Raw genomic sequence first — 27,781 nt, forward strand, 5'->3', positions numbered from 1 at the left:
ACATTCAAAGATGTTTTTTTTCGAACGGGGGGCGCTGCAATGCATTCTATATGGCTTCCAGGAGGGCTCGCACTAACGTGCTTACGTCATCATACGTAAGCACGTTTCATCCAACAAAATTATTTGTCGCCACCTAGTGGAATCTTTAATAAAAGAAACATGAGTGGATTGTATTAATAGTGAGTATAGAAACAAACAAGATGTATTGTAAGAGTCACTTTATTTTTCATTAATATTAAATAAGTGAAGTTGCCTTTCCATGCTTAAGCTGTTAATTTATCCTTTGCATGGGTGGACCTTATCCGTATCAATCATCCAGACATTTGCCCCCCCCTGAGAGATTTTGCAGGAGCCGCCACTGCGCGAGGGTACCTGTGGTTGATGGGACTGTGGCACGGGCATGGCACGACTCACAAAGAGAGACAAAGATCACTCTTGGCTGTTTTGATTATCGCTCCGTTTAGTACGACCGCAATGAAAACAACTCCGGCTGGCTCGGGGGCGTTCATGCGGCTGCCGTGTGGTGTTGGGGCCGCCGCCTCTGAGATCCCCCGCTCAGACCTCACATTGTAACGTGGGATTTGAAAAAAAATTATATTCTCAGTTTTGTTTCAGCTAACTTCTGATGGCTTTGCCGTACAATTCCAGCAACTCACCTCCACATCTAACAGGTCCCCATCTGTAAAGATATAAATTCCATTACCAGAAATAATGTTTTTTCTGCTGCTAGGCGTAGGCCTCCCGAAATTATTTGCATTCTTCACGGTCATATTTTCCATCTTCTGGAATTTTCCCCACTCAGTCCTCTCCATCCACCTATTCTTGTCATGTCCACCCTGGTGCGTCCACGTGCATCCATGTGCCTCACCTTCTTCCGATATGGGGTTTCCTCTCTTCTTACGACGCGCCTCCCCAATTGTGCCTCGTCACCGCATTTCTGGCCTGACTCAGTCTCCTCATTGCCAAAATTCACGTCTCCGTCGTAAAAACCATTCCTGAGATGAACCTCTGCTCCCTTCTCTCAGTGTGGGAGTCCCAACACTCAGCATGTTTGTCAATACATGTCTTATGTACTTTCCCCTTCAAACAGAGGGATAATTAATGAATCAATTACTGCACTAATCGTACAACAATAAGTATAAATCTGATGGCAATTAACTGTTACAGTAATGGCAGAGTTACAGCTTTCTACTGAACCTAAATGCAATTTTATTGTATTAGAATTACAATTGATGATGTCAATGGTTACACAGCACTACTATATTACCTTTTACTGATTGTAACGGCAATACAATATTATTAGAATTGCTACGACTTACAGCATTGGTTATGCAAACTGCTATATTTTCTACTGTAGATTATAACTGTCCAAAGCTCTATACGTTGTGCTTCATACATTTAATTTATTTTATATAATAACAACATTGTTAGCAAATCTGCATTTGTCATAGCTTGCTAATCACACGTTACATAATCACACTACGGAATCATCAGTTTTTGATTTCAGCAAATCAAATGAATACGTAGATTAATTAAATAAAACCACTAAGCTAAATACAGCGCAATAATAATCCAATCTGTGATGGATATTGTATGCTAACCCCGTACAACTAAATATAATTTGTAACGTTTAAGCACGCAGGGATTAATTATTTAAAGAAGCCTTACAGCTTGCTGGCTTGTAGAGATAGGAGCAGAGCCACCACCAATCAAGGGTACAGTCTTGTTATTCAATGCGTGTGTGTCTCAGTCTCGTGCTATAGTAGTAGCAGTAGTAATAATACTCATCTCATTTCCAGGCAAGCCTCAAGATACTTTTTTTCTCCCCGGAAGTATTTTGCAGCGAGAATCCTCTTCTTAACAAAATAAAAAGCCACGTAATAATGTTTCCACGCAGACCCACATTTGTGAAATTCACAACTCGTATATCAATTCTTGACCATTCAACAATTCACATTGCAGCAGAAATACACGTAGTGTACGTTTGTACGTATGTTGAACTTCTTTCGCACCGTACGTAGCCAACCGTGCTTTTCGGAGTTGTGGAGGAAGACAACAAATTAAACACAACGGTCAGTTCCAAAGAAAGTCGATTTCAGTGATGTATAACATCAAGGTACGCAGGCCAACGCAACGCAATTAAACGTAGACATGCGGACGTACGTGCATTGACGGCGTCCGCACTTTGGTTGACGTACTCTACGGTGGAGGATGAAACTTTAGGCGATATCGCGAGAGTAACTGTATGGTGGAGTTCGAAACTGGGTCTCCACAGGCGCGTGGCTGTGTCGGGCAAGTCGTCGTAGCCCTGGTTCAGTTTCATGTATGAGGTACAACCCTGTGAGCCATGTGGCTCTTGACTCGGGTGCAACTGTAACAAACATAAACATGAACAAGAAACATCTTAAAGTGACTACACGCAACAGAAAAATCCAGGAAAAAACAGCAAAGTCTTCCAGAAAAAACCCCGTATTTCAACGCTGTCTGCAAAAATCCCAGTGGGATGCAAGTCAACCAATAACAACCATAAGACAATTTAGATTAAAGTTATCAGGCTAACTCTGTACTACAGCAAACAAACATGGCTAAACCATCCACCGTTCAGTGTGTGGCGCTTCGGAAGTGACAGCTTCATCATATTCCTTCTCCGATGTTTCACCCCCCCATGTCCCACTCTCCCACCCCAATTTTAGGAGTCCCTCCAAAATAAATCCGTTCTCTGTGGGACGTAGGTCCATCCACTCTTGTGATTTTTTGAGAACGAACTGCAGATGTGATCGACTCACTGGAGTATTCATCCCGCTCATGGGTAACAAAGAACAATAATAATCATCGTTATCCTGCTATTGAGTAGACGTTTACCCCACCGAGTGCATCTGGAATGAATGGCTAATGGCCACTGGCTGTGCATGGGCTGTCTGCCCAAAGGAAATACCGTATTAAAGAGCTGCATCGGCACGTGTGTGTATGCACGTGTCCAGGACGGGTGCGAGGGGCTGGTAACCCCTCCACCTTCAATTAATTACCACTAAACCACGACCACAAAATTTAATAAGTAAGCTTGTGCCGGAAGCCCCGGGGGGACAGGCGTCTATGACGTCTCCTTGCCAAACCCCATTTGGCAGAGCCAGGAGAATGAATCCTTACCCTCGGGGCTCCTCCAGAAACAACAAAAAACCACTACGTGTGGCCACGTGGAATGTTCGAACGCTCACTGCGGAGGACAGGCTGCCACTCCTCTGTCGGGAGCTGGACCGGTACCACCTGGATCTCTGTGGTATTCAGGAGGTCCAGTGGACCGGCTCTGGCTCCTGCCACCATGAGGGGTGGACAGTCCTCTACTCGGGGCAGCAGACTGCCAAACATCAGGGAGTGGCTCTTCTTCTGAACAAAAAAATGACGGCGGCGTGGGAGTGTGGCGGTAAGGTGTGGGAAGCTGTAAGCCCCAGGCTACTTTGGGCTCGCCTTCCCATCAATCAGAGGTGGTCGGTGGTGGTCGTGGTTACTCATGCCCCCACTGAAGACGAACATCCGTGGAGGGATGTAGGCAAGGCCGATGAGTCAGATGCCTTCTATGACCTGTCACAGGTGCTAGCTAAAGTGGCCCCTCGGGATAGAGTAATCTTGTTGGGTGACTTCAATTGCCGAGTTGGTCATGATGCTGGCACCTGGTCTGGAGTAATTGGAAGGCATGGGCCAGATCAGCTCAATAAAAATGGCAGGAGGCTACTAGATTTTTGTGCAGCCCATGGGCTTGTAATTACCAACACGCTGTTCTGGCATTGGCGCATCCACACCACATGATGGATGCATGCCGGGTCCAAGCAAGAACATCTGCTGGACTTACATAGTGATGGAACAGCGGATGCGGGCCCATGTCCTTGACACCAGGACCTACCGTGGAGCTGATCTGCCCACTGACCATCGACTTATCATCTGTGAGATGCGCATTCCATTCTTCCACTCTGGTGGTGGGTGTACACCCAGGACCCCATTCAAACCCTTAGTGGCATGGTCTCAGCTAGCTGATGAAAGTTGCAAGCGAGAATTTCATCATCGCTTGCGGCCGGGGTTGGCATTGTCCCCCACTCCTCCTGATGTCGAGGGGAAATGGGCGAGGTTTAGGACTGTGGCTCATGCAGCTGCAATGGCTGTTTTGGGTACATGGTCAGACCTCCCCAGAGACCCTGGCTGACAGAGGAGGTGTTCAAATTGGCTGAGAAAAAGCGACAGGCCCACTCTCATCGGCTACAGCATCCCACATCGGAGAATGAGGAGGCTTACTGCAGCCTTCGCTCGGAGGTTCGGAGAGCCGTGAGGCACTGCAAACATGGGTGGTGGTCGCAGGTTACTGAGGAGATGGATTCTGCCTCAGTGGCCCGCAATCACAAATTGCTCTTTAAGTCCATCAAAAAAGTAACCTTCATCACCACACCTATTACCATCATTAGGGGAAAGAACGGTGATCCAATCTCTGACCCTCAGGAACAGGTTTGCAGATTTGTTGAGCATTTTTGTGAGGTCCTGGAGGAGGGGAAATCCCTCACCCAGGAAAACAACGTGGGACAAAGTGGGGGATGATCCTGCTGAGGCTGTGGTGCCTCAAATATTGGAAGAAGAAGTCACCCCCTGTAAGTGGCTGGCTGAGGTGCCATCTGTTGAGGAAGTACTGAAGGCGATCCAGAGTCTGAGACCAGGAAAGGCACCGGGCAGAGATGATCTCCCAAGCGAAATGCTGAGGGAGGGTGGCGTTTGTACACAAACTGCCTTACATGACATCATAACAACAGTCTGGACCACTGGACGGGTTCCGCAGGATTGGATGGATGCCTTGGTGGTCTCCCTCTTTAAGAAGGGGGACCGCACAGACTGTAACAACTACAGGGGCATCTCACTCCTCAGTGTGCCGGGAAAGGTCCTGGCAAGAAATATTCAAAATCGCTTTGCTAGGCACGCTGAAGAGAGGCTTGCGGAGCCCCAATGCCATATTTTCTGTCCGTCTGCTATAGTAGAGGTGTAGTGAATTCCAACTAGACCTACATCTCTGCTTTATTGACCTGGTCAAGGCCTATGATACCATCAGTAGGCCTGGGCTCTGGGTTGTTCTTTGTGCTTTCAGAGTCCCTGACCCTCTGCTCATGATCATTAAGGGCCTTCATGATGGTGAGCGGGCCCAGGTAAAACTACATGGCCGGGAGTCAGAGACATTCCCTGTACACCTTGGAGTGCGACAGGGATGTCCTCTGGCTCCCACATTATTTAACATCTATTTTGATCACGCAGTTTGTGAAGCCTTCAATAACTGTACCTGAGGAATGTCCATCTGGTACAGATACAATGGGAGGCTGATCGATGCCCACATTTAGGCTGGCCTGCCTACGATCCATCCTGGGTTTAACCAGGCTGGATGTGGACAAAGTCCCATCGCTGAGCTCATCCGGCAGGCAAGGCTAAGTTGGCTGGGTCATGTAGTCCGTATGCCCAGCCACCGCATGCCTAAACAGCTTTTGTTCGGCCGGATCGAGGGGGCTAAACGGACGCGGCACGGGTTAGAGAAGACGGAATAATGTGGTACAGGAGGATGTGGAGCTGAGTGGACTTGCCGATGACTGGTACCAGCGGTGTCAAGATCGGCCTCTGTGGAGGAGGCTCGTGAAGGACGCTACTGGGCAGTTGGAGGCAGTCGCCCTCCAACAACAACGGAGGGCGGAGGAGCGACGCTCACAACAACGAGCGGAGCGCCGGGTGGCTAAAGCACAGCAAGTTGGTACAGTAGGGGGCACACTTGGTGCATCAGCCAGGCATCTCGGTCATCTCGGTCAGTCGACCTGTGGCATCTGGATCTGCCCCGTGACCTCCTGCCAGCGGGCGTTCGACACTTCACGTGGAATCAAGGTGCACATAGCCTGGCACAGGCGTCGTGATCACGTCACCGTCACTTAGTGGTGAATGGCGGTTGTTGTGTGCATGTGTGTACACGTGTGTGTGTGTGTGCACGTGTGTGTGTGTGCTCGCTCTTGCGTAGTTGTAGTAGTGGGGCTCGGTAGTGTAACGGTGAACGCGCCGGGCTACGAACCCAGCGACCTGAGTTTGATTCCCGCTCACGGCCCATCAACACCACTGACGATTATCTTGCACTGGGCCTCCCCTAGGTCGACTCAGCCCTCATAAACGTACCCGGTGCGGTGTGTAAACATCAGCACTGGGGGATACAAAAGCCTTCAGAATGTACTCGCTGAACAGCGCTCTCACCCCGCATGTTGCCTCTTAAAGGCTACTAGCGGTGGGACGATCTGTGGCTATTTGGCGGCTGCGTACAGCCGTCCACGTGTGTGTGTGTCGAATGCTGGGTGAGTGGCGTGCGGGCTGCATGAGCAGCTGCATGACTAATGCAGCTGATAAGCGCCTGTGTCTGGGAAATGTGCCCGCCGCTGCTGCCAGTCAGCGGTGGGTCGGCAGCACGGCGCTTGACTGCGCAGATGAATGACCCCGTGGTGGTAGAGGCACGCAAAGACAAAGAATTTTTTTATTTTACTTTCATTAATTTTAATGTTTTACCTACGTGACTTTACCGAAAAAACCTAAGAATATGAATCATTGCAGTCACGAAAGCTTCAAATCTAGAATCTCCCGTGTAGCCTTAGCGGACTGTTGGGGCAAGTGCTGTTAGCGAGCACCTACGAAGGCCGGAACGGTACTCGAGGGGGGGTGGGTGGCCAGCATCACGCCCGACCGCCTTTGTCTCCCCAGCGGCGATGTTTACGCACCGCACCCAGGTACTCACTTGCAGCTGAGTCGACCTAGGGGAGGCCCAGCACCGGTTTTTAAGGCAATCGTCGACCGCTGTTGGCCGTGAGCAGGAATCGAACTCGGGTCGCCGGGTTCGTAGCGCAGCGCGCTAACCGCTGGACGCACACACGCACACAGACAACCCTCACCGCCACCCCCGCGTCGTCTTAAATAATGTTGGGGGCAAGTGCTGTTGGTGAACACCTCTTAAGCCCTGCACGGCGCATGCAGAGAGGTCAGCGTTGTGGTCAATGCCACGACCCAGTAGCCGACGTTTAGACACTGCGACGCCTCGTACGCGTTTAACACCGAGGGGACCTCGGCGAGGACCAGTCCCTGTTCTGATATCGCTCGTCAGTCGTCACCGATGGTGTCCATGGGCTAAGTTGGTATGTTTTTGTTGTTGTAGCGCAGTGCGCTCATCACTGCACCGCCGATCCACACACGGATGCGCGCCTACACGTGCACACACGCAGTAGCAGCAGCAGCAGCAGTATGCTCACGGGTAAAGACGTGTCAACACAGGCATGTGCACCGACACGCATGCGAGTTCACCCACACACATTTACGTGACATGCGAGAATGCTTCCGTGCACATCGATGCGTTACCTTGATGGGTGTCTATTCATTAACATCGCCATCATTTATGAGGCACGGATTGATCGACTGATTCGATTACTGCGACTTCAATGCACGTGCATCAATTTGTGTTGGAAGAATTATTTATATTTGTTGCTGCAAATGATATGTGAATGACACGCGAAGGTTACCGTTTTATGGTTATGGAGCACAATTACAAACTGGTAGAAAGAATATGAAACAATGGAGAAAATAATACAAATGAGATGGCGAAAAATGGTAAAACCTATTCTTATTTTTTCACACTTTGATACTGGCAAAAATGTCCCATTTTGTAGCTGGCCACGGGCATAGCATACAGATGGAAAATAAACACGTTCCTACGGAGGGAGCTGGTAGGAACGTTGGGTTGCTCGGCCAATGGCCAGGGTCAACGTCGGCGTGGTGTATTCCGCAAATATGCCCGACTGTGAGGGCGGGCACAAGCCGGCGTGAGTAGGTTAAACGTTAAGTTTTATAAGGGCACCACGGGGTGACCAGCCCCACCCCTCCCACCCCCCACCCAGCCCCACCCTCCCCACCCAGCCCCTCCCCACCCTCCCCACCCAGCCCCTCCCTACCCTCCCCTCCCCACCCAGCCCCTCCCCACCCACCCAGCCCCTCCCTCCCCACCCAGCCCCTCCCTGCACGATGGACGGACACAAGAATCCCCTGTGGGCTGGTGGAACCAGGAGGTTCCTACCAGTATTAAATGATTCATCAAAACTACAAGAGCACAAACAATGATGAAACTTGCACAATGAAATTGCATTTTAATTAACAATGATTTTACAGTGTCACTTGCCATTTCCAGATTAAAGTCCACTATATTTTCCACAAGGTTGGGAGCCATGAAATAAATCAATCAATAAAAACGACGTGTAATTAAAACCAACAATTTGCAGGTCTAGCATTATTCTGCATTGCCAACAAAGTAGTTACCGAATTTCCCTCAGTAGATATGTATTATAGGTTTTTCTTTACATTAAAATTCGCTTAATTTCTGAGATGGATTTTCTTTTTTTAATTATTGATACGTGGAAGTAAATGGTGGCACGTGCTTGTTATATGAACAATTCAATTATTTACAACGTTTAACCAACCTCATGCATGTGAATCCATGCCGTGCGTGTTGCCCCCCCCCCCCTCCATCACAAGCAGCCTCGGCCGTGCAGGGCTACGCTTGGCGCAGCCCCGCACCGATTCCCTCTTTCTCATCCCACACTTCACAGCCGTGCGGCTCCACAGATTCCCCCTCCCCTCCTACCCCTCCCCTCCTACCCCTCCCCTCCAACCCCTCCTACCCCTCCTACCCCTCCCTCCTAACCACCCCTTCCTCCCCTCCTACCCCCCTCCCCTTCCTCCTACCCACACCCCCTCCTCTCCTACCCACCCCTCCTATCCCCCTCCCACCTACCCCTCCTACCCAACCTCCTCGCCTTCCCGCCTCCTACCCACCCCTCCCCCTCCTCTCGTCCTACCCCCTTCCAATCCCTCTGACCCACCCCTCCCCTCCTACCCACCCCTCCGACCTACCAACCCCTCCCCTCCTACCCCCCTCCGTCCTACCCACCCATCCCCCTCCCTCCTACCCACCCCACCTGTTTGCCCCCCCCCCCGCCCATCCGCCTCCGTTCCCTCTGGCTGTAGGAAAGCGAGTGTAGTTGTGTCACCAGGATATTTGGTTGATACTTGCATTGGCAGTGTGCACGCCTACGAACAATGTGTACTCAGTCTTGATACAGCTAATCTGGCTGTGACGGTCCCACCTGATGACGGAGACTTGTGTTGCCTCCGAAACGTCGTGATTTTTGTTTTTATTTTATTTTACTTTCTACGTGACTTTACCGAAAAAACCTAAGAAGAAAATGTGTACTCAATACGTGCAGAAATAGCACTGTGTGAATAGGAAACATATGCAATGGGTGACATTTCAGGCATTTGCCTTTCTTCAGAGAACGTTGTCACTCGTGCATTTTTTTTACATTTAAGGCAGTTATTGAATAAGTTTTTTAGTTGGATTTCAATTCATATATGTTTATTACTCACACGGTTTAAGGTATGCCTTGGTTAACGTATATTATCCCAAGATTAAAGTTGTTATTTTGTAACATGGGGACGAGGTTTTGCAACATTGACCCCGTGACCTTACAACTATTTCCAATGGCGGCTCATGTAGGGTCACCACCTTGTCCACTGCATATTCCTCATTCAGCACGAGGTCTATCGTCAACATTGTGCAGGGCGACTGATAAAGTTCAACACAAATACCAGCGCCATGTTTCGGCACAAATCATTACCTGCCCCCTAAACACGGATGCCAATTCCCAGACTGCACGATGTCAAACCCGGACAAGAGGTGGCAGCCCTGAACTGGGCTGTACGATCCTGAGAGCGAGCAAGTAGGGCTTAGACAAGCGGGCTTAGACTGCTGTGGGAATTCGGGTCGGCCCCACTCGGCCTGTTTCACAAATCGTGCCTGCTCACTTCGAAGTGAACGCAAATCAAGTAATCAAACAACTTTTAAAATACGAGGGACGATTTGAGATTTTTTTTTAGGTTTGCCTGACGTAAAAGAGTGGCACTGCGAGGTTGAATTTTCAGTTAAAATCGCTTTGTTTTTTAGGGTCACATTTTGCAGGTGTCTGGAATCGTTTTGTTGAAAATTAGAAGACGAAAAAAACAGCCCAACTTACCAACCCATCGGCCAACTAACCAACCAACCATGCAACAAGCCGAGCGGCCAGCAAACAAATGCAGTGGCTAATGTGCAGCTCGAACACTGTCTGCAACGGATTGCATTTCAAGTGGGACATTGAGGGCTGGAGCTGGTGGCCGTGCAGCCTGGCAATGAGGACTTTGCAGTTGATGCAACCGAAGTGGCTGGTGGCTCTGCCTGCAGGAGGTGGAGAGTGGCATCGAGGATGGGGAAAGAGAGTGCTTGGCATGAAGTACCCGATGAGCGTTGAGATAAGTTCCCACGTGATGTCCCTCGCTGCTCTCTCTCTCTTAAAAAAAAAGTGCCGCAATGAGATCCTGGGTCGTTCCGGTTTTGGGAGCATTGGCTGGAGGGAGGCCTTGTGGGCGCGCTGCCGTGGCCACGCGGTTCGCTCGGAGCAGGCGGCCACCGCCCACTGACCACCGCCCGCCATCGCTGTTCGTTTGGGTAGGGATTTGATGGTTTGTCGGGCTCGTAGAAGGGTGATGTTCTATGAATGGAATGCGGGATATAGCGATGGATGGGGCTGCCGCGTTGGGTTACCGGGTTGCAGTGCTGAAATGTCACGATTCCAAGTCGAGCATGGATTCGAGAATCTGTTTTGTATTTTGTTTTTAACACTGCAGGGAATGGCAATATCTCTAGTGGGCTGCAGGGCGTAACGTGACCCCATGGACGTTGTACACATTGAAAATCGTTCATTTATACACAGGCGATTGAGTGCATGTATCGTGCGTGGGCTGAAGAAATTCTGTCACTGAACGAATTGATTTATCATGGTTCCGAGTTAGTAATGTGTTCGGTGTTGAGGTATCGTGCTGAGCTAACATTCTGGGATCGGTGCTGACTGCAGTGCTGGACGTTGTGGTGAAACTCGAGCACTCTCTGTCACGTCCCAGTGCTTGGTGCTGCTCTATAGTAATGGACAGGGTGCTGTAGTGTGCTTGCTGCCTGGGTATGCAGTATTAGGCTGTAGTGTGAGGTTATGTTTATTTAGTTTAAATAAATGTACGCTCTTCACCTAGGAAAGCCTCGCTGAGTCTCGAGGCTCGTTTATCCAGAACCGAACCCAGACCCTTGTCACTTTAAGGAAAGAGTGCTTACCACTGCACCACCCTGTTGGGTGAGAGTGTTTGATCTGTAGTGTGGGGCTACAGGGCCCGTTCATCGTCAGATTTGTATTGAGCCACAGATCTAGTGCTTGGGGTTCGAGTGCTGAGTTAGGTATTGTGATAAATGTTGCACCACCGTGCCAGGGTGTTACTGCTCATATTGTGATGGTGCAGGCTCTGTGCATTATTTCAGCGTGTACGGAATCCCATTGGGTTGGAGGAATGAGCCCCAAAAGTAAAATGTGTGATGGAATTTAGGCGGCTTCTTGAACGTTGGTTTTAGTCTTTTTTTTTCTCAATGGCAAGACGGAGCATACGACACTCTGTGTACATCGCGGTTATCAAGCCCTTGTGTTTTATGAACGTGTTGTTTAACATTTAATGCATCATTATCTACCCAGTCACGTGAAGCAGCAGGAATACATGGTGGTTAAGCAATCATCTTTTAATACTCTGTGTGTAGCTGCTGATGTACACTGCATAACAAACATGAGATGTCACGGATATTTTATTTTTAATCTGCTCCGTTATTATGTTTTTTTTAATCGTAATTTTCATTATCATTGCTTTTACAGTCTATTTCCATTTTTACCGGCTTTAGCATCACGCCCTGCGAGAGGTGAAATATCCGGTTCGATGTCGATCGTATGTTTGTACGTGTTTCGATTTAAAGGGATTTATGTTGTTTGGCTGACCATGCCCTATGAGTAAAACAAATTAACCTCTTGGCCAAAATTTCCGGTGGCTAAAATTAAATAGTCGTATTTGTGCTAACTCTCATGTTTCTAGATCTTCTGGACAGCAATTGCAGTGTACATCAGTCACTAAGTCACGACCACATACGGGATATTTATTGAATTTTACTGAGTAACAGCAGGCTGCGATGGGCGGGACAAGTGTGCGGGGTGGAGGACAGAAGTTTACCAAACCAGGTACCGGAGTGGCACGCAGAGGTTTGCAACTCATCGTAAACCCCAGATGGCTGTGATGAGATTGTAGCAGAGGTCGTCAATGGGAGGAAGCGAAGGCGTCGGTTTCACGGCGTTGACGCTATGTACGTGTGTGTATATGACGTTGAACTTATTTCGCACCGCACGTAGCCAACCGCGCGAATCGCAGGTGCTGCGGAACTGTGATCGCGCGCGCTCTGACTCGTGCTGCCCGGCTGCGGGAGGCTCGCCGTGGCCGCGGTTTTGCGAGCGCGACTCGGAACGTGCGCCGTCTCCCCCTCGTCCAGGCTGCTGCTCAACGCCGGCATCGACATCAACCGGCAGACGCGGTCGGGCACGGCGCTGCACGAGGCGTCGCTCTACGGCAAGACAGAGGTGGTGCGCCTGCTCATCGACGTGAGGCCACGCGTGGATAAACACGCGCTCGCACGCACACGCGCACACACGCGCGCATACACGCGCGCGCACACACGCGCGCACACACGCGCACACACACGCGCACACACGCGCGCCAGTGCGTTTGCAAACAAAGACAAAGATTCCCCCCCAACCCTCCCCGAAAGCATTAACAGACTCATCTTCTTGGTTCTTTCGGTAAAGTCACGAAGAAGGGAAGTAATAAAATAATAAAAATAAAACATAATAAAATAATTCTCACGACGTGAGAACAACGCAAGCAGCCGTCCTCAGGTGAACACCAGGTCTGTAGGGGAGACAGACGCTGTCTCCCCGACAGACCTGGTGTTCACCTGAGGACGGCTGCTTGCATTGTGGCTGAAACGTCGTGAAACATTAACAGACTGTTGGGGAAAATGCTGCTCGCGAGCACGGGAGGGTGGGTGGCCAGTTGCAATGTTTAGACACTACACACCGGGTACTCATTTGAGGCTGAATCGACCAAGAGGAGACCCAAGAAGAGTTCAGATAGTCGTCACTGTTGCGGAGGCGAGGGTTGGTCGAGGCGTGGGTTGGTGGATCGCACAAATGTTGTGAAACTCCCTTCCCTTGGCTCGCCAGGATGTGGTACAGCAACAACAGTCGACTCTATCGAATCCGTGTATAAGGGATCAAGTGTGTACCCCACGCAGGTACAAATATAATCGCAGGTCTAAATATTACACTGGTCAAAAAAAAAAAAATTCTGGCCTGGACTTTTGCAGCTGTTTTAGACTAATTTCAGAGTGCTGATTCCAAATCTGATCTCAGATTTGCTCTATCACATCTCATTTTTATGCTATCGGCATACCCCATTTTAATTGATTTTACCCGAAATTAACTCTGTCACTTATGATTGCAAGTTGTTGCGAGTCAGTGGCTGCTTTAGTGTTAAAATATGGTGTTGTATTTTTAGGATAGTGTGTTTTATAATATAATTTTATGTAGATATCCACCTTTATTTAATATTTTTCTTCTGCAGTTTTTATTGAAAATGCAATATTTGATATCTCAAAAACCTGATGTGATAGACACAAACTGATGTCAGATTTGGAATCGGCACCCCAAAATTACATTAAAACCGTTGGAATACCTTATGCCAGAAAAAGTGTGTTGACCAGTGTTATCGATTCAATTTGGGTAAACTAAAATATTACAGTTTGTGCCTCGAGAGGATATTTTTCTATCTCGCAAACCGGGAGGCAAAATTGTGACTATTTTTGTTTTTAAACCTGGGCCTAAACCTGGGCCTAAGAAGGTTTGCATATCGAAGTTTTTTAGGATGCTGCTGAATCTATGCGATGGCATCACAGTTTCAACAACTCAACATTTTGGGTCATTTCCAGAAGAGAGTAAGTCAAAGTCATTGGTACAATAAACGGTGTCGTCTTCGGCAACCGTAGACTGTAAATTAATGATCGAGTTGCGTCAAGCACTTCAAAGGCCAAGTATGTAAAAAAAAAGTAGATTTATCACATTTTAATTGCTTGTTCAAGGATGCATTCAACTCAACACAGCATATTTTTCGGGTTGTGCTAAGAGTGTCATTAAATATGCATTGGAAAGCAGCATTAAAGTGCATCCGAATATCAGCGATGCGGTGATTTCCTCAGTGAAACTTTGTCGCGTAATGCTCTTTGTTGGCAGCCTGTCTGCTGAATTGACCTGTGCGTGTATTTACACGTATTACGTTAACTGAAAGCAGGAGATCTAACTCGATTATACCCAGAAAAGCCTCCTCACTGATTCTCAAGGACAACTTTTTTCAAGAGGGCCCCGCATTGTGCCGCTTGACTGATTTTTTAATTGAGTAAATTTACCTGGAGAGGGCGTGGAGAAAACACACACACACACACACGAGAAGAGAACACTCAACCTCCAATTTCAAGGTAGGTGAGCGGCTTGCTGAACTAATATCTAGCGGTCAACTTGTAGCCCTGCTGGCGTGTTGCTCACACACAAAGATCTCGAACCCAGTCAATAAATCACTGGATTGTATGTATATATGAACGTTGAACTTCTTTTGTATCGTATGTTGCCAACCACGCTAATCGGAGGTGCGAATTTACACACAGACGTGCTCCACCACTACAACCACCACAACCGCACTTGGCTGTAATATTCAGCCATCTAATGATGTGCCAGCTGATTGGTTAAAACATTTTCTTTGGCTCACAATTCACATGTACAAACGTCGGCAGTGACACGGCCTGGCGGGAGCACGTTCGCCGCTTGCTGCAGAAGTTCGCGGTATGAATCCAGCGGTCGCCCCGACTATAACTGCGGGTGCAACAACCATTATGGGAATGCTTCATCCAAGTGGATGTTAAAGGTCCCCTGACATCATTTCTCCGCTGAAGTAGGTCATCGTGTGTGCCGGACGTCAGGGTCCAAATTTGCCAAATTTCAAAATGGCCTGCAATTCGGATTATGTTTAACACGTGGGCTTTCGCGCCCAATATTATCCATAATAGAGGTTTTTGGGTTATATCGTGTCAAAATAAATGTGTCGTTAAACCCACCACCACCTGACACAGCCAGTAAGGTTTGTCACGTAAACAAAACATGCCAATTAGTTACGAGTGTAATGAGCGACTTCCGCGACACGTCGGTTAGAGGGTACTTCTTCTTTATCACTCACACTGGGCGCAACACAGGCCAACACTTACTCTTCCTCACACTGAGTACAACGCTAGATATTACCATCTCTACTGGCTACACACAGCCGATCACTCGGCGTGGCCCCATCTCCCTCACTCGGCTACGCCGCTGGCTGGCGGCGTGACGATGACGGCAATGGAAACCACGCAGGAGATCTTCCACGTGGCCGGACGATAGAGAGAGATGTCGGCGAGCAGCGATGCAGCCAGGACCTAAGACCCCACACACGAACCCCGAGCCCCGGATCCGCTCCCCCTTATATCCCCCCGGCGTGGCTAGGCCCCGCCTCCGGCCACGCCCTCTCGTGGAACCTTCGAGCAGGTTCCCGGAGTATCTCGAATAGCCCCACCTTTCCCTTTGCTCCAGATACACCTCCCTCTCTGATTGGTTGTTACTTAACCGTGCCCGTACCCGTGATTCCCCTTCCAGGCCAGCAGGTGTCACCCTGTCATTACACTAGTAATGTTTGTACATATTAATTTTGAGCCTAGGAATCAATTTAAAATGACGAAATGGCTTATTTTATTTACGTTACAAACCTAACTAATTGGCTGTATCAGGTGGTGGCGGGTTTAACGACACATTTATATGTACGCGACTTAACCCCAAACACCTCTATTATGAATTTGGATTGTACGGAGTGTTTGTCGCCCCCCAATTGGCAGACTCTAGCAAATGAGGCTCCCCTGTCGTTCTGAGTTCTCACCTGGTCAAGTAAAATAAATTAGAAATTTGAACATCGAATCGTACGTGTGACATTTGATTGTAGGTGTATGCAAACGATTCACTGAGACTGATGGAGTGGGGAGGGTGGGGGGGGGACTGTAGAAATGAAACAGATGACACAAGAAACAATTAAAAAGAGATGGTTAAAAATAAAGAAAATAATCTATTCTTGAATTGGCTCGTGACCACATATCACAGCAATTTGTAAATTTTCTACGGGGGTGAATGTTTACATGCCCAGTACTGATCATCACACTTATAACAGCAAACAAAGCAACAGAACTCAATGTCATCCTGCTCGGTTCTCCATTTGTCTGTGTTTGTCTTCGTTGATCTTTGTATGCCTCTGTATTTTTGCCTTTTGTATCTGTTCATCGTCCTGTCTTTGTATTTATGTCCTTTACATTTTACCAAAAACGATCACTGTGGAAATCTGGTCGATGCATTGGCTGGCACGGTGCTAAGCTCAATCAACTCACGGTCGGAACACAAGAGAGTTAAAATGCTGGTCAGTGGTCAACTCAGCCCATCATAGTGCTATAAGCTTGACTCGAATACCAAATGAAGTTACTTACTTAGGAAGTCAACAATTGCAATGTCTGGTTGCCACCATGGAAATGTGGAATTTTCATGACAGTGCTTGGGGTCACCAAAGTTGATCTCCTTCTGTCGTACAGCTGCTGATGCAGCACAACAGCTACGATGTCACATTCAGGTGTTCAGGCCAGACGACCTCGTCAGGAGCAGCGGAGTGTACCGCTGTGATGTCTCCTTCGTATTTGCGGCTCGGGCGTTGCGTCGTTATACGTTCTGGATGACCACAGTCGCACACCGGAGAGTTTACAATTTTCCATTTGTGCGTCGGGAATGCGCATCTGCCATGGTTTGTGCGCCTGCAGATCAGGGTGGACCAGGGGTGATGAACATCGCAAATGGCTCGCTTGAGCGGGTTTCTTTTCGCCTGTAGTGCACGACCCACGCCGCCGCATCACGGCGCGCGGCGGTTTCGCGCTGCGCTCGGCCTCGGCTCCATTGCCAGAGCTCGTGCTCCCGCACTGCTCGCTCCGTGGCCACGATTGATTGCAATCGACCTGGGGGAACATCCCTGGCAGTTTGGGAGACAGACTCGGTGATGAGGGTAACGCGCACGCCTCTCCGTCCATTACCTGCCCCTAATCGTCGGACCAGGGTCCTGTGTGTTGTGTTTTTTATGTAGAGGGGGTGTGGGGTGGGGTGGGTTGACCGATGATCTTGGTTGGTTTCCCTGCCCGCAGTCGACTTGCTCGCTCACTCGCCGCCCAGACGCGGTGACATCTCTCCCCCTGTGGGCGTGCCGTGGCTCTTTGTTTGCGTTCGTGTGTGCACGTGTGGATCGGCGATAGTTTGTATGCATTTTGTGCACCATTAATTCAATATTAGGGTGTGTCTGTGTGTATACGTGGGGAGCCGTGGCGCAGTGGTTAGCACGCTGTGCTCTGAAGCCGATTACCCGAGTTTGATTCCTGCTCACGGCCCAATTCAGTGACATTTATCTAAGCTGGTGCTGGTCCTCTCCTTGGCCGACTTAGCCATGAACGAGTACCTATTTTGATGTATTAGCGTTAGCATTGGAGAGACAATATATTTAATTGTGTTCTTTGTGTGCCTTTTGTACATTATTCATTGATTTAATATAAAGATATGCATGACCGTTTGCATTCAATTTGCGTGCATTATTCCCGAATCCTGCAATGACCTTGAATAGAAACAGTTAATTTAAAACCCTTGGCGAGTGGGTGATGCAAGAATGCGAGTATGTCAATTGTTACACCCGTAGTATATAAGAGACCTTAACCAATGGAGGGACTGTACCCTGCCATGTTAACGTGCAATTTCCACTGCTGGCATCGGGGGATGCCAATGCACGTGAGTGCACCATCATAATCTTCATTAGAGCAAACACAATTAGACGTGTTCATTAGAGCAAAACACGAGGACTCGTTTGTGTGTGTGTTTTCGAATTAAAGTCTTATTAATTCATTATTCAACTGCAAGAGTGTGCGGAGAAAATCTACGCTTGCTCGGGGAGAACACGCACAATCTACCGGGTGGACACATTATAAATCTGTTCTTTGGTTCTTTTCGGTTAAGTCACGTCTAAAAATAAAAGACAACATAAGTTATTTTATTTTAATTTATTCTTTTATTTTTAGACGTGACTTAACCGAAAAGAACCAAATAATAATTCCTGCAGTCACGAAAGCTCCTAAATTAAGATTATAAATCTGCTTGCTCTGCAACTATATCGCGACCCCGGAAGGTATACCATTGGTACCTCATTTGCCAGTAAATTTTTTTATGATAATTCGTTTTTTTACCCTTTTATCTGGCAACAAAACTGACACCTTTTTTTACGAGGAGTCATGTTTGCATAGACCACAATACCTGCAGTCATAATGCAAACAAAAAACATAACTCTGATAATGAATGCACTGTCCTTGAAGTTGATTGGTCCACACCCGAGACAGCAGGTATATTTCACACCAGCAGGTTTGGAGTATTGCACGCATCATGGTTCACTGTGTGTGATCCGCCAACCCTCGCTTCACTTCCCCCCCCCCCCCACCTACGCAGGCCGGCGTGAACGTGCACATTCGGAACACCTACAACCAGACGGCGCTGGACATCGTGAACCAGTTCACGGGATCGCAGGCTAGCAAGGAGATAAAACAGATGCTGCGTGGTGAGTCCATTCCACTTAAATTTCGATTTAAAGCTTTCGTAACTGCAGGGATTCATCTTCTTGGTTCTTTCGGTAAAGTCACGTAGAAGGGAAGTAATAAAATAATAAAAATAAAACATAATAAAATAATTCTCACGACGTTTCGGCCACAACGCAAGCAGCCGTCCTCAGGTGAAGACCAGGTCTGTCGGGGAGACAGCGTCTGAATGACGCTGGTCTTCACCTGAGGACGGCTGCTTGCGTTGTGGCCGAAACGTCGTGAGAATTATTTTATTATGTTTTATTTTTATTATTTTATTACTTCCCTTCTACGTGACTTTACCGAAAGAACCAAAAAGATCCACTCCACTTGTTCGCTGGTTTTTAAAACATTATTATTATCACTGGACATTCTATTCGGAATTGTTGTTGGCTGCTCCAACAACAACGCTACATCATTGTCAGCAGAGGCCATTGCGGAAAAAATCGGTTGTCATGCTGCACATCACGAAATTTTAAATCGTGTCACGTCGCGAAAACTCTCGCTGGTAGAATCTCAACTCCAGCCAACGCGATAAAGAAGCAGATTTCCCGTAATTAGAAGGAAGTCGATCTCATGCCTAACCCCTCCATTTTGGTTTCTCCGTGTTGATTTTCTAGTTTCCTTGTAACAAAAAAAAAAGAACAACGTGTTCATTACTTTACATACATGCATTGTGCTGGCTGCAAACTCTAAACAGATGCTCATTTCTCTCATTAATCCGCTGCCAAATTTACCAAGCGTCTTCCCGTCTCTCCTTTTTGCATTTGTCAACCATGACGATGTTGCCCCGCGTTTTACCCTCGATGAGTAGCTGGCGTACACTGTATATTCAACACATTTGGTCCTCTTCTTCATCATCATGGCATGTTGTTGGAGCATGAATTTGAATGATCTCTAACTTGTAACGGTTCTGGAATCCTTAATGTTAGCTGGGGAACTCTATCTTGATGTACTTACGCTTTAATCTTTTTTTTTTTGCCAAACTGGAAACAGATTTGAGCGAATAAATTTGGACATAGTTGGCATATCAGTGAGATGAAAAGAAAAGTGGCAAGCTTCTGAAGCGTTGAGCGAGAGCTGATGATAATTATAGAGGAGCGGGATCCTTAGCCTTTCTGGGAATCAAATATAGAGCTTTACGTTTCAACAGTACCTATTATTATGTAACTTTAATAATCAATAATTAAAACTGTTGTGCACCTTCAGTAATGAGACGCCATTGCAGTGAGTAACAGTTTTAAGGGGGCCTACAGGCTCCTTATTGCTGTATCTGGCAAATATTGTTACCGTCCATCCGTCCGCTCCTCTGTGAGCACGTGCGTGCAAAAACACACGTGCCGAACATGTGCGTCTGTCTGTCTGTCTGTGTGCGTGCATTTCCACGTGCAAATTTCTTGTATGGTACAAACCCTGAACAAAACAGAGGATCTCTTAATGGACTGGCTCGTCCCATGGTCTGTTTAGTAAAAGGTAACGGTGCAGCCCTGCAATTGCTTGTTCACACCACTGCTAGCAGAAGGGCCTCCACTAGAGGATGCCTCTGGAGGGTATTTTTGCCCTACTCCTCCATGCTGTCCAGACGTGTTTAAAGAGGCGGGGGTACCGCACACTTTACCCCATTACACACGACCTGCCCGATGATGCTGGATGTAATTACCAGCGAAACGTCGTACTCAAAAATTGTAAATGATGTTGATTCACTCTTCAACACACCGGTGGGCTAAAGTAGTGAACTATTTGTCTTTTGTAAACGTGACACATTTTTTACTGTTTGGCCGTGTCGGGTGGTGGAGGGTTACGACGCATTTAATAATAACGCGCTCTAACCCAAAAACCTTTATTATGAATAATATTGGTCGCGAAAGCCTACGTGTCAAACCGTGGTGAATCTATTCGTTGGTGCTGGGTGGAACAGCGGCAGAGAAATGTAAGAAACGTGCACCATTGTTTCAACTGCCGAGCCAAGAGATAGAACATTAGCAGCAACAATCGGACTGACGGCATGATAATCATTATTCCTGGGCAGCATCCACTTTCTTTCGTGCGGGGTGATAATTGTCATGCAGCTGATGAGGGTCTTTATGGGCTTTAATCAAGGTGCAATCTGCACATTTGTGGTGGAGGTGTCTGGTGCGGGATGGAGTGATCGGTCAAACATGCTGCATGTGGTGTGTGCAATTTCAACAATTTAAACACACTGCCCCGTGATGGCAAGTTTTCACGGCACAGTTTCAGAGTTTAATTTAGCGCACACACCGCGTAATATTAAAGTCTTTTTCGCACTCTGTGATGCTTAAGGCTTCAGATATGTTCGATGCTGATTAAAAATAATTGCACTGGGTATTGTGGTATTTTAACATTTAATGAAAGTGCATTTCACGTGCGAATGCGAAAGTTCAAATGTATTATGGGGATTCTGCCATGGTGAAAGTGTGAGCACCCTGGAATTGCAATCTAGAAGTCACCAGTATATTTGACATCATGATAATCATCTTTAAATCCCAATCAGTGCCTCCAAATGTTCTATAACCTCAACCCACTGGTTCATTGTTATTCCCGAAGAAATTCTCATCTCATTGTCTCCGTTTCTTTCACATCGCGTGAACCTGTCCACCACCTCCAATCTCCTGACCTCCGTCCCATGCACAGAGGCCTCTGCAGTTTTGCAGGTGCGGGCGGTGAAGGACTTCAGCAATGTGTACGACCCCGAGAGCCTCACGGTCAAAGCCGGGGACACCATCACGGTGAGTGTGCAGTGCATTCTGCCATGTGCGCACACGTGCACGTGTCCTTCTGTGTGTGTGTGTGGTGTTTGGGGAAGAGTAGTGTTGCAATTAGCGCGCTGCGCTACGAACCCGACGACCCGAGTTCGATTCCCGCTCACAGTCAACACCGATGACGATTATCTGGACCGGTCCTGGGCCTCCCCTAGGTCGACTCAGCCTCAAATAAGTACCTGGTGCGGTTGTATAAACATTGCCACTGGAGAGACAAAGGCGACCGGGCGTGGTGCTGGCCACCCAACCCCTCGTGTGCCGTGCCGGCCTTCATAGGTGCTCGCTAACAGCACTTGCCCCAACAGTCTGTTACAGGCTATACGGGGGATCTTTGTCTTTGTGTGTGTTTAGCGCGCTGCGCTACGAACCCGGCGACCCGAGCATGATTTCCCACTCATAACCAAACACCAGTGGCGAAAATTTGAACCGGTCCATGGCCTCCCCATCAGTCAACTCATCTTCAAATGAGTACCTGGTGTGGTGTGTTAAACATCAGCCCCGGATGAGACGAAGGTTGCCGGGGCTTGGCGCTGGCCACTCACCACCTCGTGTGCCGTGCCGGCCTTCACAGGTAATCGCTAACAGCACTTGCCCCAACAATCTGTTAAAGGCTATAGGGGGTGGATCTTTGTCGTTGTTGTTGCTATTTGCGACAGCCACTACTGCTACGACCATTACCAACTGACACAGCAGCTTTGACAGCTGTTGCTGCTGTTACGGTCGCAGTAGTCGCTGGCGCTGCTGGCCCAGTTGCTTGTGCAGCTTAGCGTTCTCTGCCGGCTACAGGTGGTCGGGCAGCACCTGGACGGGCGGTGGAAGGGGGTGGTGCAGGAAGCTCGGGGCTCCGATCGAGTCGGGTTCTTCCCTCCGACCATCGCTGAGGTCATCAACCGTCGCACAGGTGCCCAACTAGCCATGGCCCTAACGCTGCCACTGACACTGACCATACCGCTGGTAAGGGACGCTAACACCGACGCTGACCCAACCGCTGCCGCTGAACCGAAGTGACAAAGACCCTCACGCTGTCACGGACACTGTGATCTTAACACTGGCACTGACCTTAAAACCATCACTAACACCGTCACCTTACCCGAGCATGTTGACAGGGAACCTAACTAACACTTTCACTCACGTTGACAGCACGAGCACTAACACTCTGTAACACTGACACAGACTCTGTACCTAATCCTAAGCCTTACGCTCTGACACTAGCCCTGATGCTGACCATAATACGTACCCTAACTCTCGTCATCACCGATGACTCTTGCATTCTTCCTAACCATGATATTAATCCTAACATACATAAGTAAATGTAATTGAAGGTATAAATATGATTCATGTCAGTATTATGTACAGCACAAATTCAGCTCACACAACACATTTAACTTGAACACTGATCCCAACGTTTTGCTAAGCACTGATAATAGCCATGAACCTGGCCCTAGCATTAACCAAAGCAAAAAAAACTAAGCCTAGGTCTACTTTATTATTCATTTTCAAGTGCCAGATTTTCGTTTCTCAAGTTGGATTAAATATTTTGTGATGTTTGGCATTCTTTTTTTTTAATTAGTTACTTTTTGCAGGAGGAAGAACTTCATGTAGGCCTCATTCTTGTCCAAGTTTGCCTGTCCCACTGGACAAAGCTGTAATTTGAAAATTATGGAATTTTCAATCGTTTTAATTTTCTGGGACACACGATTTAAATCTTGATTCATCACTGCCATGTTCAGAGTTAAGATCGTCAGTGTGGAAAAATGTATATGCGATTCCAAGTTTTAATGTGAAACGGGTGCACTTACATTTCATCTGTGGTGTAATTGGACACGCAAGAATATGATTTTAGAAAAACATTCAGTGTTTATCCAATCGGGACATGAATATTCCGTTGCCAATAATTCAATTTACGAAGCTTTCCCAGATCATTATGAACAAGATAAGTTTTTTTTTATCACCTTCTTAGCTGCCAGAAATCAGGATGTGATAACCTAAAAATAACACATGAAAAATATTAAATAACAATATAACCAAAATTGTAATGGACACACGCAGAGAGTCTGGTCTTCATAAAATTGCAACTTTCCAACTCATTAATCCGTGCGAAATGCACGGGGAACTGTAAAGTAGGAGACTCACGATTGCTTCTGCCGCACAATCACACGCGTGCCACGTGAAGGGGAGTTCCACGGTTTTGTTTTCTGCTGCTTGATTTTGTGACGAGCAGGAAAAGATGCAAGAAGCACGGCTAAAATCGTGTCACTCTCGTTAATTAAAAATGTTGGTTGCTGTGCGGTCACACAGGGGTGGGTGAATTTTGAGATGTATTTCCATCTCTCGGATGCAATTCCCGGGATTCGAGTGAAGAGCCGTCGCAGTAATGGACAGATGTAAAAAAAATCGTTCTCTGATTCGTAATTGATTTTTTTTGCGGCAAATGGCGTGAGTAAAATGTTTGTCGCAAACCCACCTCCACCCGACGCAGTCAATTAATAATGTTGACACGTGAACAAACGTGGCCAACGTATTACTGCTTCAGCACAGAGCATTTGAATTGGTATGACATTTCGCTAGGACAATTCTGGAAAATGCCTGATGATGCTGGTTGTAGCTATCAGCGAAACGCCGCACCCATGTAAATATTGTGTTTAGCACGGTGAAACGTCGCACCCATGTAAATGTTGTGTTTAGCACGGTTGGCTACATACAACGCGAAAGAAGTTCAAAATACATACATAAAACAACACCGATGGTGCTGCTGAAGCCGTATTAAATTGACGTGTTTGTTCATCACGTGACAACGTTATTAATTAGCTATGTCGAGTGGAGGCGGGTTTATGACACACATTTTCTTGATGCGATCTGACTCAAAAAATGAATGATGAATCATGTTGGCTGCAAAAGCATTCGTGTTAAAAATCGTCCTGTCCATTGTGAACCTTTTTACAGGACTGTATGTCGAATGACTCCATGCTTTTGCAAAAAAGGTGTTAATGCGTGCCTCTTGCGCTGTTTATCTGTGTGTCACGTGGAAATTGAATATTTGTAAATATGATGGCCAGCTCTAAATAGCTCGTAATCAATGCAACAGAGCTGAACACACGGACAGAAATCCCCGGCAATCCATTGTGAAAGGTCAGCGTAATGATCTGTGAGCTTTCATAACATTTTATTTTGTACGATTTCACCCACGTGTCTTTGTTCACATCTATCATTATTTTTATCGTTTTATATTCATGCTTTTTCTTTTCCTCGGTGTTTATTTTAATTTGTTTTTGACGTCTTCAATTTTTGTTTCGTTGTCAATGGCTGTCCCATCCTCAGCGCACGTGAGTCCCATGAAGTGCCGTCATCCTCCACAGCCCGTCGCCGTGGGCGCCGGTAACCACGGCAACCCCAAATCTCCCAGCATTCCCTGCTGCGTAGCCAACGGCAACACAGCCGTGCGGCCAGGTACTGAAGCGGCGCAAAGGGTCCTGGGGTCGGTGTGAAAGGAACAAACAGACAAACGCATAATTTTCGATTTAAAGCTTTCGTGACTGCAGGGATTCATCTTCTTGGTTCTTTCGGTAAAGTCACGTAGAAGGGAAATAATACAATAATAAAAATAAAACATAATAAAATGTAATTCTCACGACGTTTCGGCCACAACGCAAACAGCCGTCCTCAGGTGAAGGTGATGTTCATTCAGACGCTGTCTTTCCGACAGACCTGTTCTTCACCTGAGGACGGCTGCTTGCGTTGTGGCCAAAACGTCGTGAGAATTGTATGTTATTATGTTTTATTTTTACTATTTTATTATTTCCCTTCTACGTGACTTTACCGAAAGAACCAAGAAGAGACAAACGCATGTCAAATTAAACGTTCATTTTCAAAATAAGGTTACACACTAGTTTTCACACGTGTGTGCACGTGCTTTGTTGTTGTAAGGGATTGCCCACCGTTGGCTCCGCCTGCTCTCTCTGCTTCTTGAAATGGGCTGCGTGAACGAGCACACTGGGAAACGTCTTGATGGGAATTAACGATGCCCGCCGTTTGGTTTTCAGCTACGATGTCATGCCAACAAAGTCATCTCTGACTGTTTAAAATTCCTCCCCGTTCCGAGGGTATGGCCAACACAACCCTGGGAGCCCTCTAAGCGTAAACACGGGAGAGAGATTGAAACCGTAATTTGCTGTTAGTGGAACGATGCGAGTTTAATTGGCACTCACATAAAAAAACTAACTTGGATTGGAGAGCTGGAATTTCGCCCCTATGGAACTTTTTACAGCCATCATGGAAGGTTCCAAGGTTTTTTTTGTATACATATATGTAAATATATAAATTCGATTTCGAAATGGAAACCTGAATAATTGGTTATTATTTCACTTAGCCATTTCAGAATGAGCAGGATGACAAATGTACATAGTTAATGGGGGAAATGTAACAGTATATGTGAATGTGTGTAATCCGTTTGATACATATGCTTAGCATCGTATGTAATATTTTAGAGGAACATTCCTCACAAGAGCTACAAGAGATGTTCGTCACTTAATTTTATCCCTCAATCATTTGGTGGAACTGCAACATTTGCATTGAACTTTCACCTTTACACGTGGGCTATGAAAAAAAATCTCCCCCGATGCATCCGATCTAGATCTCACCAATGTTGAGCTTGGTTTGTAATTGGTTGGAAGACCACCTGGGAATACCAGGTGTTATAGGTTCATGAGACTGCTAGGAGATGGCAGTAGATCATTGGAATATTGGATATATTCGTGCGGAGCTTTGGGTGGGTTTTGGTGTGGATGTGTGGGTTTTCTCGGGGTATTCCAGTTTCTTCCCATTTGCCAAAACGGAAACCCATTCATATAATTGTCCAAACACTCTGATGTCCAGGACCCTACTGAAAAATAATCTTGAGACTCATTGATGATTTCCCTGGGTACATGAAGGACATCGATAACTTTCTAATATGATTAGGGAAAGTTAAGTTATTGGACACGTTATATTTACTCGAAACGGTCGAAAATGTAATGATGTGAATTATAACTGTGCATACACTTGCAAGTTACCATGCATGGTTACTGTATGTTCAGCATTATATGTACAAATGTGGAAAATTTTGTGATTAGCTGTACAAATATATGTTTGTGTTGAGGGCTCCGTCAACTTTCTAACGGCCATAGTGTAACACTCCATGAGAGGTGACCTACTTGTTTGACTGATGAGAGGGATCAAATTTCCATGTTTAGCTTGAGAATTAAAGCAATTCAGATGCTCAGACTGACCCTGCCCTATGAGTGGAACTATTTTGGGGCCCCAATTTTGAGGTTTTGATTTTGTCAACGTTTTCAGTTATGTGCAAAGACTCAAAAATATATGCGTGCCAAATTACAGCATTCCCAGCCCTTAAGATCAATACCATAATTGACATCAGTCAGTCGCTCAGTCAGACCATCCACACGTACAAATGCGATATAAGCAGACGCGTGCATGTAAATTCCGCAACACTGCTCGCGAGACGAGTTTTTTTTACATTGCGACAGTCAAAGAGAGAGAGAGAAATACCTTCGGGACATATTCCGACCAGCATATTCAAACAGGCCTCCATTTATTATAAATACATTATTTAAGGAAAAATGAATGCCAAGTGAATGAAATAAGTTCCTACGTTTTAAGTTAATTCCTTAACAGTTTGACAGTGTTTTATTCATGCATTTTTTAACATTTCATCAGCATGACATCTCAAGGCTGTTTTGGCTCAACTGGACCTATTGTTCGCGTCTACACACACAGCTCCTTTGAGTCTGTGCAGTTGAATTCAGCTTTGTTGGGCATGTGGCAGCGCTGCCTGATGAATCCCAGCCATGGCTGATGCTTGCCTTCTCCCGAGCTTTGTATTTGTCTATGTACCCGCGTCGTGGATGTGAGCTGAGTGAACTGGAGCATGGTGAGATGTGGCTCAAACACCGTGCCTTGAGCCCCATAAGGGGCCGTCTATAAATGACGTCACACACCTAGGGGGGGGCAGGTCAGACATTTGTGACGATGTGTGACGAGGGTGGGGGGGGTGAGAAATGTGACGTCACATAAAAATGCACAACTTTAAATAAACATAAACAACACGTTCTACTTAATTAAATAGACTTTTTAATAAATTTTTTCTCCTACAACATCCGAATGCAGCGGCACATTAAATACGCACTACAATGACAATAGTTTAAAGCCATTTGAAGCACGTTTTATTTTGTTTGGGGGGGAGGCAGAGCTTTGT

General features: G+C 47.0%; 1 protein-coding gene across 1 annotated transcript in view; it reads left to right on the plus strand.

The window, feature by feature from the left end:
- The window catches only part of LOC144742021 (caskin-1-like), a 150,107-nt gene that overhangs the window by 66,216 nt on the left and 56,110 nt on the right, over positions 1 to 27,781 (plus strand). The window contains exons 7-11 of the mRNA XM_078592449.1: positions 12,476 to 12,584; positions 18,624 to 18,732; positions 21,404 to 21,498; positions 22,318 to 22,432; positions 24,850 to 24,978. Coding sequence (XP_078448575.1) covers positions 12,476 to 12,584; positions 18,624 to 18,732; positions 21,404 to 21,498; positions 22,318 to 22,432; positions 24,850 to 24,978 — 557 coding nt within the window. The remainder of the gene's footprint in view (positions 1 to 12,475; positions 12,585 to 18,623; positions 18,733 to 21,403; positions 21,499 to 22,317; positions 22,433 to 24,849; positions 24,979 to 27,781) is intronic.

The sequence above is a fragment of the Lampetra planeri genome, chromosome 1 (assembly GCF_965212315.1).
Source record: "Lampetra planeri chromosome 1, kcLamPlan1.2.h2, whole genome shotgun sequence".
Lineage (NCBI taxonomy): Eukaryota > Metazoa > Chordata > Hyperoartia > Petromyzontiformes > Petromyzontidae > Lampetra > Lampetra planeri.